The 15,695-nt window shown below is 32.4% G+C and overlaps 1 protein-coding gene across 2 annotated transcripts in view; it reads left to right on the top strand.

The window, feature by feature from the left end:
- Positions 1-720: 720 nt before the first annotated feature.
- Positions 721-15,695, top strand: part of LOC113521733 (midasin) — a 39,814-nt gene continuing 24,839 nt past the window's right edge. For both annotated transcript variants that reach the window (XM_052899993.1, XM_026907377.3), the window contains exons 1-12: positions 721-1,065; positions 1,945-2,201; positions 2,753-3,001; positions 4,058-4,356; positions 4,951-5,153; positions 5,755-5,918; positions 6,186-7,696; positions 7,864-8,029; positions 8,384-10,685; positions 10,773-12,504; positions 13,049-14,690; positions 15,212-15,426. In XM_052899993.1, the coding sequence (XP_052755953.1) occupies positions 979-1,065; positions 1,945-2,201; positions 2,753-3,001; positions 4,058-4,356; positions 4,951-5,153; positions 5,755-5,918; positions 6,186-7,696; positions 7,864-8,029; positions 8,384-10,685; positions 10,773-12,504; positions 13,049-14,690; positions 15,212-15,426 (8,827 nt within the window). In that variant the 5' untranslated portion in view covers positions 721-978. The remainder of the gene's footprint in view (positions 1,066-1,944; positions 2,202-2,752; positions 3,002-4,057; positions 4,357-4,950; positions 5,154-5,754; positions 5,919-6,185; positions 7,697-7,863; positions 8,030-8,383; positions 10,686-10,772; positions 12,505-13,048; positions 14,691-15,211; positions 15,427-15,695) is intronic.

Genomic DNA, 15,695 nt, shown 5'->3' with positions numbered 1-15,695 from the left:
CATGACATAACATTTAATGAAACAATCACTTATAGATCAAATACACCTTGTATAACTTTTGTACCTATTTCTTTAGTGGATGATAATGGTATGGTAACCCTGTCTGCACTATAGCTATACACTGGCGAGGCACCAGTGAGTGATGATAAATGAGAATGCAAGCAGGAGGTCTACCATGAAATGAAATTCCGAAGTTTCGGACTCAATTTCACGTTTTTGTTCACACCTAAATCGGGCCAGTAAATGGAGCTTATCATTTTGCTCGTCATAAATCCTACCATAAAAGTCCCAAGGAATAATATTTTCATATTTTTAATATTTTTAAACGGTATGTATTATGTAATTTTAACATTCAATTTGTATTTCGTTCGTCTCCGAAATTTCGGAAAACATTTCACGGTAGGCCCTCTGGTCAGTTGGCCTATCGTGACGGATTCAATTAAAATTAACTACGATGATTTCTAGGGGGAACCATGTGGAGGTCGACCTAATAGGGCATATTGCTAACAATGGGGCTGTCAAACTACATTAGTTACAATCGCTTTCCCCCTTTTGTATCTATTTCCTCCCAGGGTTTCTACCACAGATTAGAAAGATTATGTCTAAAGAATAAAAGTAAGCAATGGCGTCTCAGAACCGACCCATTCCTTGTTCTTGGACTACTCTGTTAGTTACTGTCACTGTCAACGTCATTGATATGTCATGTCATTTTCACATGTTTCACACGCGGCCGGCCGCTTATTAATTTAATGTCGTGATCAGTGTTTTCCTATTTTTTTTTATTAATCTTTTCTGTAGTATAAGTAGTTAGTAATTATCAAATTGATCTAATAATAATAAGCTTTGCTTCGATATCTTCTATTGTATGCGTTCGGCTACTCTGCTATCTAAGAAGCGAAATCATAGAATACATTTTATTTAAAAGAAAGTTATGAGAACAATACGAAAATAAATATCAATTTCTAAAGAAATAATATAATGGTTTCAAATATTTTAGCTGCATTAAAGTGCATAAGCTCCGAAACAAATAATAAAGAGTTTCTAAAAATATGCTGCGATGTTGTGGTTAGTATATTTTGTTTTTGTTTTTTTTTTGTATTATTTTAGAATGATACACGGCAGGTTCTTTATGGGGTAAACAATGTGTATTTAGTGTAATGCCGGACTAAGCCTATCAGGTGTCCGTCAGCGGCAAAAAAGAATAAGGCCACCAGTTTAACAAGTTGATATAATTTTATAAGCTTTTTATTCAATTCACATTTGTATATATAAACAAAGTATAAAGAACTACTACAGGTGTTTCATGAAGGGGTCTATATAAGATAATTTGAGGGAAGGTATGTGCATGTGAGTACCGAACTGCTATGCATACCTTCGGAACCTGCCAAAGATCAATATATGCATGAATACTATTGAAATTTAATATTTAACGAATTTATTATTATTTTGGAGTGTATTTATATTTTATTCTATGTATCTTTTGTGGTTAATTTAGATTTTCTGTTCTAAAAAATTAATTTTGAGGGCAAGTTTTATCAAGTTGTTATCAAATTTATTTTCAACTTAGCAAGTTGAACTTACTTCAATAGGAAAAGATTAAAATAAAACTTAGCCAATTTGGTTTTAATCTCCTTCGCAAATTTGTAATAACTTTATTATGATATCCCAAATGACTTGAAGCTCTATTGCTATCAATATAGTTTCTTCTGGAAATGATCTTGGTTAATTCTTGTAGAATTTATTATGATAGGCTAGCTACTGCTACCTGCTTTCATCCTTGCCTATCACCTCACTGGTGCCTAACATCTTACTTATAATATTGGCGAGTTGCTATTCCATTATTACCCTTTAAAAAACTGACCTGAAATTTTTTTTAGGTAATCACATCTCTTGCTGGTTTTCATAAATTTTTTATGTATTAAAATACCCATTTATAATTTACAGGAGTCACTTGAAAAGAATTCAATAGGAATACAAAACATTATCCAGACACTCTCAGAACATATATTAAAAATTGAAAATGCTTTACTATTTAAGAAATACTTATCAAACATTCTGCTAGCATTAGTTTCTGCTAGAATACCCTTAAAACCAGTTTTTTCTGCCTTCAACACTGACACTTGTAGTGATGAAGAGAAGACTAATCACTTGGAGTATTCAATTGTCTTAGCAGCGCTTAGTGATCACCCTGATGTTTTGCAGTAAGTATAATTTATTTTTAAATATAAGAGTTTAATTTAATTATAACTAAATATACCTTCCAGCTTCGCCATATGTGTGGTCATATCATGATATTGAGTAGGCAATAATCTTCCACAAAAAATTAGCTATCAAATGCAAAAAGAATTTTTTAATCTGACATAGATAGATAAATATACACTTTATTGTTTTCTCCAAAAGATTACAATAGTAAACTTATTATAAATTTAAATAACTACAAGAAATGTCAGTGATTAGCATCCTCAAACAGTATTGCTTTATTATTATTGATTTGTTAATAAAATTAGAATTTTAAAAATAATTTAAAAAGTTACTTTTTAAATACAAATATTATTTTGCTTACAATATTTAAATTACATTTACAATTTTTTTCTGTTTCAAATTTACCAATTTATAAGCTGTACCTACTATAGATTGGTAAATATGGAACAGGACTTCAGAGCAATAATTAACCAAAAATAATAAAAGATTCTTTCTGAAAATATTATACACATCTTTTAAAATAATGCTATGTTTTTCCTATCCCTTACAGGTATGCCCTTAAATATTTTGAAATTAACCCTGTGCCACCATTTATGGTATTCATTCATCATGAGGAGTCATACAATGTTGCTCCTAAAAAGCGAAGGCTACAAGACTGTCGACACAAAGTTACTGACCAACAAATAGTGACATGTTGTTACACCCTTCTCTCCAAGCTACCCAATGAGCTATCTTCAAAATGGGATTGGACACAATTTGTAACAAATTTTAGTAACCATGAAAATACAGAAATAAGATGGTATGTTTTGATCGATTTTTATTTAACATACATATTTTTTTAATTTATCTAGCTAAGCTAAATATAAAACACCATATTTAATATAAAGTAACAATTATAAAAAGAAATGCCATGTAATGACATTGTACAAAAATCTATACTCTGTTTTTTCCGAATATTGAATTTAGTAGAGAATGTAGGTATTAGTATACTCATATATACTTATGTAAAATTTAAAATCCTTATACTAGTCCTAATTCCTTTTGTGTTGAATTGTGTTTAGCCTTATGTCTTACATGCCAATCTGTTTGTACAGCTGGTTCTTTTTTACAATAAGAGATATATCATAAGTTATATAAATGTAAAACTTTGTGAAGATGTTGTTACCCGATTTTAATATATACATTATATTTCAGTAATTCAATAGATTCTCAATAATAATATATTTATATCTTAGTACTTTTTTTACTGCTGTATATAGAGCCTTAGATATTGTCTGCTGTGTGTGTAATAGTTCTTACTGGAAATTTAATTGGTTACATATTATTTATTTTATAATATTTGTATTGTTTACTGAATAAAATAATGTGGTCTAATTTTAAATTATAAGTTGACATCTCTGCAAGCAAATGTTACTACTGTATATAAATAAGTAATAAAATAGTTTTTATAAAAAATATTAACTATTTGTAATGCTTGTCAATTTATCTCCATGGATGAAAATTTTATAAATTGAAAATATCACCGTTAAAGAAATTAGAAACACTGTATTTTTAAAAAGTTTTATTGCTATAGGCATATGTAGAGGGAGGCTCATGCTTACGCTAGAATTGTCTGGTGCCAACTTATAATCCAAGCTCAACTTTTTTGTTTAATATAAATGAATAATAAGAATAAATTTTTCAAAAATTATTTTTTAATACCGTTTAATAGGAGGTGAAAAGTTGCAATTGAGGTTTCAATGAAAGATCTCATCAGGCACATGCCAATTATTAACTTGAATTACTTCATAGATTATATTTAGCTTGTTAAGTTAATCAATTTTATTGTCATTATATATGGTTTTCTATATTGTAGGATGGTAAAAGAATGTATGGCGATTCTAACAAATATGACAGAAGCTCAAACAAAAATTTTATCCAAAAACTTAGATCTGTCAGAGCAAGATACTTTACAATATACAACTGATAGGAAATGTGAAGTGCAACCTGTTGAAGAAGTTGTTACTGATGCCAAATTGAATTCAAGCAGTGTTGTCAATATTGATGGCATAATGTTGCCACTCTATAATGAAGATTTTGTGTCACATGATCATCTAGTTCCGGTTAAATCTACAATTAATAATCTAAGAAGTTTAGCACTGGCAGTAGCTTCAGGTAATGGTGTCAGCAGTTCCTCTAGAAAGATCATGTTTATGATTTAAGAATCATGACTTCTATATAAAAATTTTTTAGCTTAGCAAAATCTGCACATAATTTTAGTATCAATACTTATTGATACTAAAATTATGTGCAGTGTATTATATTATAAAGAAAAAAGATATGATTTTTTTGTATGTATATTTGTTTGTTTGTAATCAATAAACTTATAATTTACTCAACAGATTTTAAAAATTCTTTCACTTATAGAAAGTTACATTATTGGTGAGTAACATAGGCTATATATTATTTTTAAAAAGTTAAGGACCCTAAGAAAATTTTAATAATGTACCCCAAGGTGTCAAAATTTGCCTATTAAATCTAATATAAAATACTAATTTATCTTTCTATCTATCTACCTGTGCGAATCCGGAGCGTATCCCTAGTCTAGCTACATTGTATAGTTTTGAACTAGATGGCGGTGTACAATATATTCATGTCTATGATTAGGTTTACATCAGCCATTCGATCTTAAGTTTAATAACAAACAATATTTTTCTTTATTTAACACCTTCAAATATGGATATAATATATATAAATTAATTGTCTCAGGTAAAGCACTATGTCTGATGGGTCCAGTAGGATCTGGTAAAACTTCCTTAGTCGAATATTTGGCTGCCATAACTGGTCGTAAAGGAATCGCCTTTAAGAAGGTTCAGTTAGGTGATCAGACAGATTCCCGAATGCTGCTTGGGTCTCATCAGTGCACTGACATACCTGGCGAATTTGTATGGAGACCTGGCGTTTTGACTGAAGTACGTATTATTATTACTTTTGTAATATACTTTTCAAGCTTGTTTCCAAGTTAAGGCATAGAATACCTACAATTATATAATATAAATCAGTATATCTCTAATACAAAATTTGAAGTAAACTAAATACTAAACAAGAAAGTATACTGAAAGGGATAAGAAGGGACTTTAAAAGAAATATACATACTCCCTGGTTTCAGAGAAGTTAAATATTGCCCATGTTATCAAGCTGTAAAAGCATATAACAAGTTGTTCATAGAATTAAAAGACATTAGAAGCATTTCCTTATTCAAAAACGAACTGGTGTCTTAGTTATTAAAAGAGATCGTTTATAATTTAAATATTTTAACTAGTTACTGTTTCTCTTTATTATTATATAATAATGTTTTATATTATATTCAAACACAATTTGTAAGATTGTATGTGATAAATGAATGATTGACAGTTTTACTTAATTTCTATATAATTGTATATAATAAAATAAATAGATAATAAAATTATACATGATTATGAAAATAATGTTTGAACCTCCCAGGTTTTATATTAAAATAGGAGTAAATACAATTATTATCGTGTAGTATAAATAAATAAATTATTTCATTAGGCTGTACAAAATGGTCATTGGCTACTGTTAGAAGATATCGATTGCGCTGCGCTGGATGTGGTGTCAACATTAAGTTCTTTGCTGGAAAGAAATGCATTATGTGTCCCTGGCTATAGAGATTCTTTGCCTGTTACACCTGGATTTCAACTATTTGTTACACAAAGGTAAGAGAACACACAAAGTTATTGCATTACTTGTTGTTGTTCTTACTGATTATATTTGTTAAAATTCCAAATATAATAAATAGTATTTACTAATTTGGCAATAATTGGTTTTCCTTACATACATAGACCAATATATATGTAACCGATTTACCATAGATGTTTGCCACAATTGTTAATAATCGTGAAATAAATTTATATCGTAAAATCCTATAGCTTCCCCATTTATTCTAGTATTTAAATTGACCATTAATTGTGTATTACTTTTAGGACTCTAGTTACGAACTATGGTTTCCAAAAGAAAATGTCCAATTCAAGTGCACTTCTACAAAAACATTTGACCCAAATAAATGTAGAACCTTTATCAAGGTCCGAACTTGGCGAAATCATACAAACACTTTATCCACGCCTCAGCACAATCAGTTCAAGAATCATCGAAGTTTTCATGATGTTTTCTGTTGGAAGCCACGACACATCTTTGCAGACTACTGAAAACGTTAGTACTGATAAGGAAACTAACGTTAATGTTCTGAAAGGCTCGAGGCTTATTTCTACAAGAGATCTTATGAAATGGTGTTCAAGATCAGTTGTAGGTTTTGAAGTTTCAAGCCCAGATTCAGCACAGAAAGTTCTCCAAAATGCTTTGGATATATTTACGAGTTCAATATCTTCACCTGAACATAGACTTCAGCTAGCAAAAAAGGTTGGCACTTGTTTAGGAATCGTTGAAGCAAAAACAGAATTCTATTGCAAACATTATAAGCCAAATGTATCTTTACATCCCAACTCATTAGAGGTAGGAAGAGCTAATATGCCAAGAATAGAAAAGGCATTAGAATCCGTAGACTTCGATAATAAACAAGCAGTATTTTCTTTTACTCGCCAAACGGCATGTTTGCTAGAAAAGATTATGTGTTGTGTAACATCAAACGAACCCGTACTTCTGGTGGGTGAAACAGGCACTGGTAAGACATCTTCCGTTCAATATTTGGCTAAACAAACCGGACATAAGTTAGTGGTCATCAATATGAATCAACAGTCTGACTCTGCCGATTTACTTGGTGGATATAAACCAGTTGATTTGAAATATGTAATAAGACCAATCAAAAATGAATTCGAACGTTTATTTCGAAGTTTTTACAATGTGGAAAAAAATCAAAAGTTTCTTGGACACATTGATACTTGCTATGAGAGAGAAAATTGGACCGCACTTTTGGCGTTAATGAAACAGAGTTATAAAGCGGCTCTTACTAGATTAACAATTGAGAAGAAAGAGCAAAAGTTAAAGAAATGGGTGATATTTGGCCGCAAACTTTCAAAATTAGAACAACAAATTAAAACAGCGTCTAGATTGACGTTTGCGTTCATCGAAGGATCTCTCGTTAAAGCTATGCAAGAGGGCCATTGGGTTTTACTAGATGAAATAAATTTAGCATCTGCAGAGATTTTAGAATGTCTCGCTGGTTTATTAGAAGATAAAAATGAAACTATTGATTTATTAGAAAAGGGAGACAAAGTTCCAATAAAAAGACATCCAAACTTTACTTTGTTTGCTTGCATGAATCCTGCTACCGATGTTGGTAAAAAGGATTTGCCAGTTGGTTTGAGAAATCGCTTTACAGAATTTTTTATAGATGAATTGACAGAAAGGAATGACTTGATGCTGCTTATTGGTGATTATTTGTATCATATGAATCTCAGTGGTGCAATTTTAGAATCTATTTATAGCTTTTATGCGAACGTAAGAAAAGAGGCAAAACTGAATCTAGTGGATGGTGCAGGTAATATTTTGAATCCCGAATTTTAATTACTTAAGGCATAATTCTTAGTTTTCACAATCCCTATGGTTTATGAATATCATAAAATAATTAAAAAATTTCATTTAACTACTTATTAATTTTTTTAGATAACTTTCTTTCTGATTCAATGATTTTATTACTATTTTCAGGTAACGCGCCTCATTATTCACTAAGAACGCTCTGCAGGGCTCTAACAGCAGCAGCTAAAGCTAAATGTGGCACTGTAGCTAGATCATTATATGAAGCGTTTTGTTTGTCTTTCCTTACCCAACTAGACAGCTCTTCACATCCCATTGTTGAAGCTATGATAGCTAAGTATGTTTATCAAGTTATAAGGAATTTTATTTAATATCATTATACTTAGTTATTTTGAATTTCTTTAGGCAAAATTTGTAAGTGTCTTAGGACTGAGTATTTTATTTTACCGTAGTATAATGAAAGACCTCCTTTTTTATATTTTCTAAAATGTGTGTGAAGATTACACACGTATGACTAAGTTATATTTATGAAAATATAAATTTGTAAGTAGTTTTTGTACCTATAATATATAAACTGATTAGCGGTAATTCTTTATGTGAAATAGGTCAACTAAATTTAAATTTGATATAACAACGTTATGGAATAATACAACTAGTCATACTCAATATAAAAACGTCTTTTGTTTTGCAGGGCAGTAATTGGAAAGAAAATTGTTAAGTCTATTCTTAACCAACTAATTCCCGAGCCACAAATTCCAGGTCAAAATTTCCTTCTATTCGAAGGACATTGGATCCCACAGGGGAAACTTGATATTTCAATACCAGAAGGGTATATACTAACTCCAACTGTTAGGAAAAATCTTCGAGATATCGCACGAATTATATCACTGGGCCGATTGCCTATTCTTTTACAAGGTGACACTTCAGTGGGAAAAACTTCTTTGATTACTTATATAGCTCGTGCGTCCGGAAACTATTGTGTTCGAATAAATAATCATGAACACACAGATTTACAAGAGTATATAGGTTCATATGCTTCTGATGCTAATGGAAAGTTAGTTTTCCAAGAGGGAATCCTTGTTGAAGCCATGAGAAAAGGACATTGGATCATTTTAGATGAATTGAATTTAGCCCCAAGCGACGTACTTGAGGCTCTCAATCGAGTATTAGATGATAACCGGGAACTATTCATACCAGAAACCCAACAAGTAGTTAAAGCTGATCCTAACTTTATGCTATTCGCAACTCAAAATCCGCCAGGTTTGTATGGGGGTCGTAAAATGTTGTCAAGGGCATTTAGAAATAGGTTTGTCGAGTTGCATTTTGACGAAATACCCAGAAAAGAATTGGAAACTATATTGCATCAGAGGTGTCACGTCCCTCCTGCATATAGTAAGAAGATGATTGCAGTAATGGCGGAGCTCCAAGTGAGAAGACGTGGTTCCGCCGCTGTACAAGGTAAAGATGGATTCATTACCTTGAGAGACTTATTCAGATGGGGTCAAAGATACAAGCATGCTGCAAAAGAAATGTTAACAGATGAAAAATTCTATGATTGGGACCAGCACATAGCCGATGAAGGCTACCTCATATTAGCAGGTAAAGTTAGACAAACTGACGAAAGAACTATCATCGAAGAAGTTATAGAAAAACATATAAAAAGGAAAGTCAGCCCAAACGATTTATTCAGTCTTCATCAGACTACATCGCCTGTAACTAAATCTATTCTTGAAACAATTATTAATAATCAATTGAAAGAGTTTTCTCATGTTGTTTGGACATATAATATGCGAAGGTTGGCTGTTTTAATCGCTAAAGCCTTTACTTTTGATGAGCCTGTACTGTTAGTAGGAGAAACTGGTTGTGGAAAGACCACAATCTGCCAAGTTCTCGCAACTTTGACCGAATGTAAACTTCTCTCAGTCAACTGTCATATGCACACAGAGAGTTCTGACTTTTTAGGTGGTCTTCGACCTGTAAGACAATATAAAAATGACGGAAGGCTGTTTGAATGGGTTGATGGGCCTCTAATAAAGGCAATGCAGGACGGTGATATGTTTTTGGCGGATGAAATATCGTTAGCGGACGATAGTGTCTTAGAAAGACTGAATTCCTTACTTGAGCCAGAAAGGCAGTTAGTATTATCTGAAAAAGCAATGGAGGCTAATTCTGATATTGTAGTTATTACAGCGCATAAAAAGTTTCATATAATCGGAACCATGAATCCAGGTGGAGATTTTGGTAAAAAAGAATTGTCGCCGGCTCTTCGTAATCGATTTACAGAAATATGGTGTGATAATGTCTCGTCTAGAGTTGATTTACTAGTTGTTTTAGAAAAAAGCGTCAGTAGAGGAATTTCTCTAGGAAACCAAGAAGATGGTAGTTCTGGCATTGGCAGCTCTATTTTAGATTTCACTGATTGGTTAAAACATTCTGAAGTGACCAACAAGTTCCCATTCAGCATTCGTGATTTACTCTCTTGGGTGAATTTTATAAACGCTACAGTTGCAAAAGGTCTTCTAGACACTCCTGAAGCCTACGTTCATGGCGCATGTATGACATTCTTAGATTGCTTTGGAACAGCTTTGACAGGCCATATTGATTCAGAAACTTTAGCATTATTGCGTAAAACAGCTATTAATTTCCTTCTAAATCAAATAGAAACTGTCGGAAATGAATACCTTGAGAACTTGAGAGAAATGTTGAGTAATAAACAAACGGCTTTCACCGCTGAATCTGATGTTACAAAGTTTGGTGTAAAACCATTTTATATTGAAGTTGGACCACATAATGATTTATCGAATGAAACACAAAAATTCACTTTCACTGCACCGACTACGGGTTCTAACACATTACGGTTATTAAGGGGGCTGCAGTTGAATAAAGCGATACTTTTAGAAGGGAATCCTGGAGTTGGTAAAACAAGTTTAGTGACTGCCCTTGCTAAATCTTCTGGACATAAAGTAGTCCGTATCAATTTGAGTGACCAAACTGTAAGTATATAGCAGTATTCAATTATATTCAAATATTTAATACCTTAAAATATATTAGTACACATTATTTATTTTTTCTTTTTCCAGGATATTACAGACTTGTTTGGAACAGACTTACCAACAGAAGATGGATCTTTCACATTTAAAGAAGGAGCTTTCTTGAATGCTCTTCAGAATGGAGATTGGATACTCTTAGATGAGCTAAATTTGGCACCTCAACCTGTCTTGGAAGGTCTTAACGCCTGCCTCGATCACCGCGGTGAAGTGTACATACCTGAATTAAGTAAAACATTCAAAGTAAAAGCTGAAACGAGATTGTTTGCGTGTCAAAATCCTTTGAAGCAAGGTGGTGCTCGTAGGGGTCTTCCCATTTCCTTCTTAAATAGATTCACACAAGTATATATAGACACATTGACTAAAGAAGATCTCATGTATATTGTTGAGTCCCAGTATCCAACTTTACCTAATGAAGTACGACGTAGAATAGTGGAATTTAACTGCAAAGTTGCCCATGAGATCACAGAACTTCAATCTTGGGGTCATAGGGGTGGACCATGGGAGATGAATTTAAGAGACATACAAAGATGGTGCGATGCACTTATCTATGATCAAGAAGATGATGGAGTAATATCACCTGGAAAATTTGTTGATATGCTTTATATTAATCGGATGAGGACAGCTGAAGACAAAGAGAAAATGTTGCAAGTGTATAATTCTATTTTTTACCCTGAGTACCCCAGGAGTGATACGACTCCACAATTTGAAATTCACGACAATGAGATTGTTATAGGTGACGTTATAATTAGAAGAAACATGGAAAAGAATTTAAAAAATCGTTGCTCTGTGGAACCAAATTACTTAATTTTAAGGAATCAGTTGTCATCTTTAAAAGCTTTAGCTCAGAGTGTCAAAATGAACTGGCTGTCTATACTTGTTGGTCCGACAGCTACGGGAAAAAGTAGTATTGTACAAATACTCGCGGACTTAACAGGTAACGATCTCCAAGTTATACCTGTAACATCAGCTATGGATGTGTCCGATCTTTTAGGAGGGTTTGAACAGGTCGATCTAAACAGGAATCTTGAAAATGTATTTGATAAAATCGAGAGACTGTCTATACAAATTGTACGAAATATTTGGTTGGCAGAGGGAAACCAGGAGTGGAAGTCAAATAAGTTACTCACCGAATTGTATATTTATAAATCCCTGCAATGCGACAGTACAGACAATGAACCTAGTGACGATATAAATAAATTGAACAAAAAAACACAATTTCTACTGAATCATTGTGAAAAGTTAGCTGAATATAATAAAGCATTTTACATATCTGTTAAACTACAAGAAATAGTAAATAACTTGAAAAAGTTAGCGTCGAAATTATCTCTAGCAACATCAGTAAATGCTGGAGGTAAATTTGAATGGGTAGATTCTTTACTTGTAAAAACCATGATTGAAGGTTCTTGGCTACTTTTAGACAATGTTAACTTGACATCAGCAGCTGTTTTAGATAGATTAAACGGTTTATTAGAACCAAATGGGGTACTTAGTGTACCTGAAAGAGGGGAGACAAGCGAAATAAAACCTCATCCGAATTTCAGAATATTTTTTACAATGGATCCTAAATATGGGGAGATTTCTAGAGCGATGAGAAACAGAGGTGTGGAGATATTTTTGTTACGGTCTGATGAATTGAATGTTAGCTTAACAGAGACAGTGCCCTACATGGATCTAACTGCGTTACTGTTATCTTGTGGTTTACCACAGAATTATCATGACATTTGTATTCAATGTCATGAACTGATGGCATCATTTATTCAAGGTATACATATTACTTATTCTATTTGTTTAAGGGACGTTTAAGAATTACGTAATGCAGTTTGTTTGGGAGGGGTCTTGTAAACCGTTACGATGCGTTACAGGGAAAGGGGTGGGGGTTAGAGATATTCGTACAACTACTTTCAAACATTTTTTTTTATTTAAATAAAAAAAGTATGGGATTAAAATTTTCCAAGTTGGCAACCCTTTTCCTTTGTGTTTTACAGGGAATCCCTCGAATGTATTGTTCTTATTTTTGTTTTATAGAGAGATGGTGGGGGGCACAGAAAAAGTTACGGCGCGTTACATGGGGGTTGGGGGAGGGTAAAAATATTTATAAATTGTGTTACGTAATCCTTGATAGTCTCCTTATTGGTCTTTAGTATATGTTGAAAGTATCAGCTGATTAAAAACTCATGATCAGTAAATCTGTATACACGATAGTTAGATTTCTTTTTTCATAGAAACACCAACAGTATATTACATTGTAATATATTTGCTAATTAAATACTATAATATATATTTTTATATTTTTATTGTACTTTTAGGTTTTGAACGTCCCACAATATCACATTTGCTCCAAGCATCGCATTTAACCTCCCAACAACTAGTGCGGGCAATACCATTCAAAATAGCACTCGTAAGCAGCTTTGCCGACGTTTACATAAAACCAAGGTGTGGGGGTGATTTTGCATCGAACCTTAATACGTCACTTGCAGAAATTAAAAATTCTATGGTCAAAGCCTTGCAGAACAAGTTAGACCAATTTAATTGCAATATATTAGAGTCACATTACGTTCCTCATACATTGACAGTGAAAGGATTATGTAAGAATTCTTCAAAAGAAATTACAAAGCAAATTGCTTATGTCGTGTTGCAACAAATAACAAATACGAAATCTTCTGATTTAGATAACTTGTTATATAGCCTCTTGGCCTTGTTTACCGCATACCAGAAGTGCCCATATCAAGATTTATATATTTTACATGACTTAATTAAAAATAAAATACTTTCATTAAATAATAACAATCATAAGGAAGTGATGAAACAGAAAAATGATGAATTGTTTGAGGATCTTAGTCAGTGCCAAAATGGTATATGTGCGCTTTATAAACGATTTTACCCTGAATCGTATATTTTAGACGAAAACTTCATTAGTTCGACTAATATACAAACTGTTTTAACGTTTAATAAAATTTTGAAGTCTTTAGTAGAGCAAAGAAAGGAATTTTCTGCGATCGACTATTCAATAGCTTTGCGTGCTAAAAATTTGAGCGACGATTTTCCAGAATATCCTATATTGTCTAGATGTCGAGTATATTTGGACACTATCGACTATACTATCATTCGTGCCATTCAATTCAATGGTAGACCAATGGACGATAAAACAGCATGCCATATTCTCCAACTGTTAAACTGGAGACGAAGATTTGCCAACATGTGCTCTATAGGAATATTTATTACCGATAAAAAAGGAAGGAAAACTTTGAACGAAGAAATAGTGAAATTGTTGTATGTACACAGTAAATGGCTGGAAAAGCATCTCTTTGGTGTATTGTTAAATGATGTCGAGCCTCAAATCATAAAGGAATTCTCAATGATTATTGAAAGCATAATGCTAGAAGATGACAAAGAAAATTCAGTGATGAATAAACTAACTAAAAAACTCAGAAAATTATATAACCAACCGAAATTATATAAGAATCAAGGTGAATATGATCTGTGTGTAGCAAGATCGCAGTTTAACAATAAATTAGCTTTGGACTTGAATCAGCCTTTGGATAGACAATTAAACAAACTGTCGACAGATGTCACCGCTATCAATGATCTGTCTCTAGCCTTTGATGTACCCGATAAAAATTCGTTAATGCTAATTGAAGAAAATGTTATAAAAACGATGGAAAATATAAATCCATCAAGTAAAGTACGATCAGAAATAAAGCTACTACCATTAAAAACGTACATTTTACAAAGAGTGCTGTGTATTTTGAGGCAAGATTTTTTGAAAATATTTAGCAATTTATCTTTAATAGAAAAGGAAGAGTTGATGTTGCGATCTAAAGTTGTTGATATATTAATAAATGTTATACATATCAGCAAGACGACTAAAGGACTATCACCAACTCTAGTGAATATGTTGGTTGCCATTGAAAAGCTCCTGAGTGCCAACTCTGATGAATTACAGGAAAGGTAAATCAGATTTAAATGATTAATTTATCAAATACTAAATAATTTTTGTATGTTATTCTTGTATCCCAATGATATTAGTTGTTGTTGATAAGAGTATTCGTAATTTTTGCTTACAGAAGTGTGGCAACGTCGCCATCGAATTTTCTAAAATAATTTAACAGTTTTCAATGTTTCTGACTGATTATTTAAATCCAAATAATAGCTAACTGAAATATATATATAACCAAAGAATACATTGCATATATAGATTTATGTTATATGTCTATTGAAACTACTACTACTTCACATTTTGTTTCGGATTTTTTCAAATACATCTGCAATTTCTTTATTACTGCGGGTGTCTATGGGCAACAGTAATCTCTAATCATGTGAATATTATAGCGGAGAAGAATAACTATGTACATTCTATTATAACTTAATACTCTATATTCCACTTATCCCTCTAAGGCACCAGGCATAATGTTGAAGGGCTGCGGTAAATAGTGCTTTATAGAGTATTCTGGATAAAATCTTCATTCCAGGTTATCATCGCTACCAGTTCGCTTCTGGGATGAATTCTACCGTGCACTTGTATTTTCTCCCGCGTTTTATCCATTAGCATTTTTCGATGCAAGTGGAGCTACGACCAGTGATGATATTGCGGAGAGTGTGCCCACTAATGGAAATAGAATGTCTGCTAATCTCCCATTACTCCCGTATTATGTACAGAAATTGACACTATCTGTTAATAACGAAGGTAAATTATATTTATTTGTATATAGTTAAATATTAATAATTTCACTAAAATTCAGTATCACTATATGTATTGTATATGTATGAAGATTTTTATTTTTATGCAAGTAAGAATGGCAAACTAACTGACAGCCCGAGGGTAGAAAGTGGTAACCGTCGTTTATAGACATGAACAGTACCATAAACATAATAGAGTGTACTGTGTTGCCTATGATACCTTTCAGGCGTTGCTATTCCTGAAGACTAAGGTTTTATGCCTCTGTAATTTCATTG

Source organism: Galleria mellonella, unplaced genomic scaffold (assembly GCF_026898425.1).
Source record: "Galleria mellonella isolate WM207_F2 unplaced genomic scaffold, CSIRO_AGI_GalMel_v1 utg63, whole genome shotgun sequence".
Lineage (NCBI taxonomy): Eukaryota > Metazoa > Arthropoda > Insecta > Lepidoptera > Pyralidae > Galleria > Galleria mellonella.
Note: the sequence above shows the minus strand (reverse complement) of the source record. Positions and strands in the feature narration are given on the sequence as shown.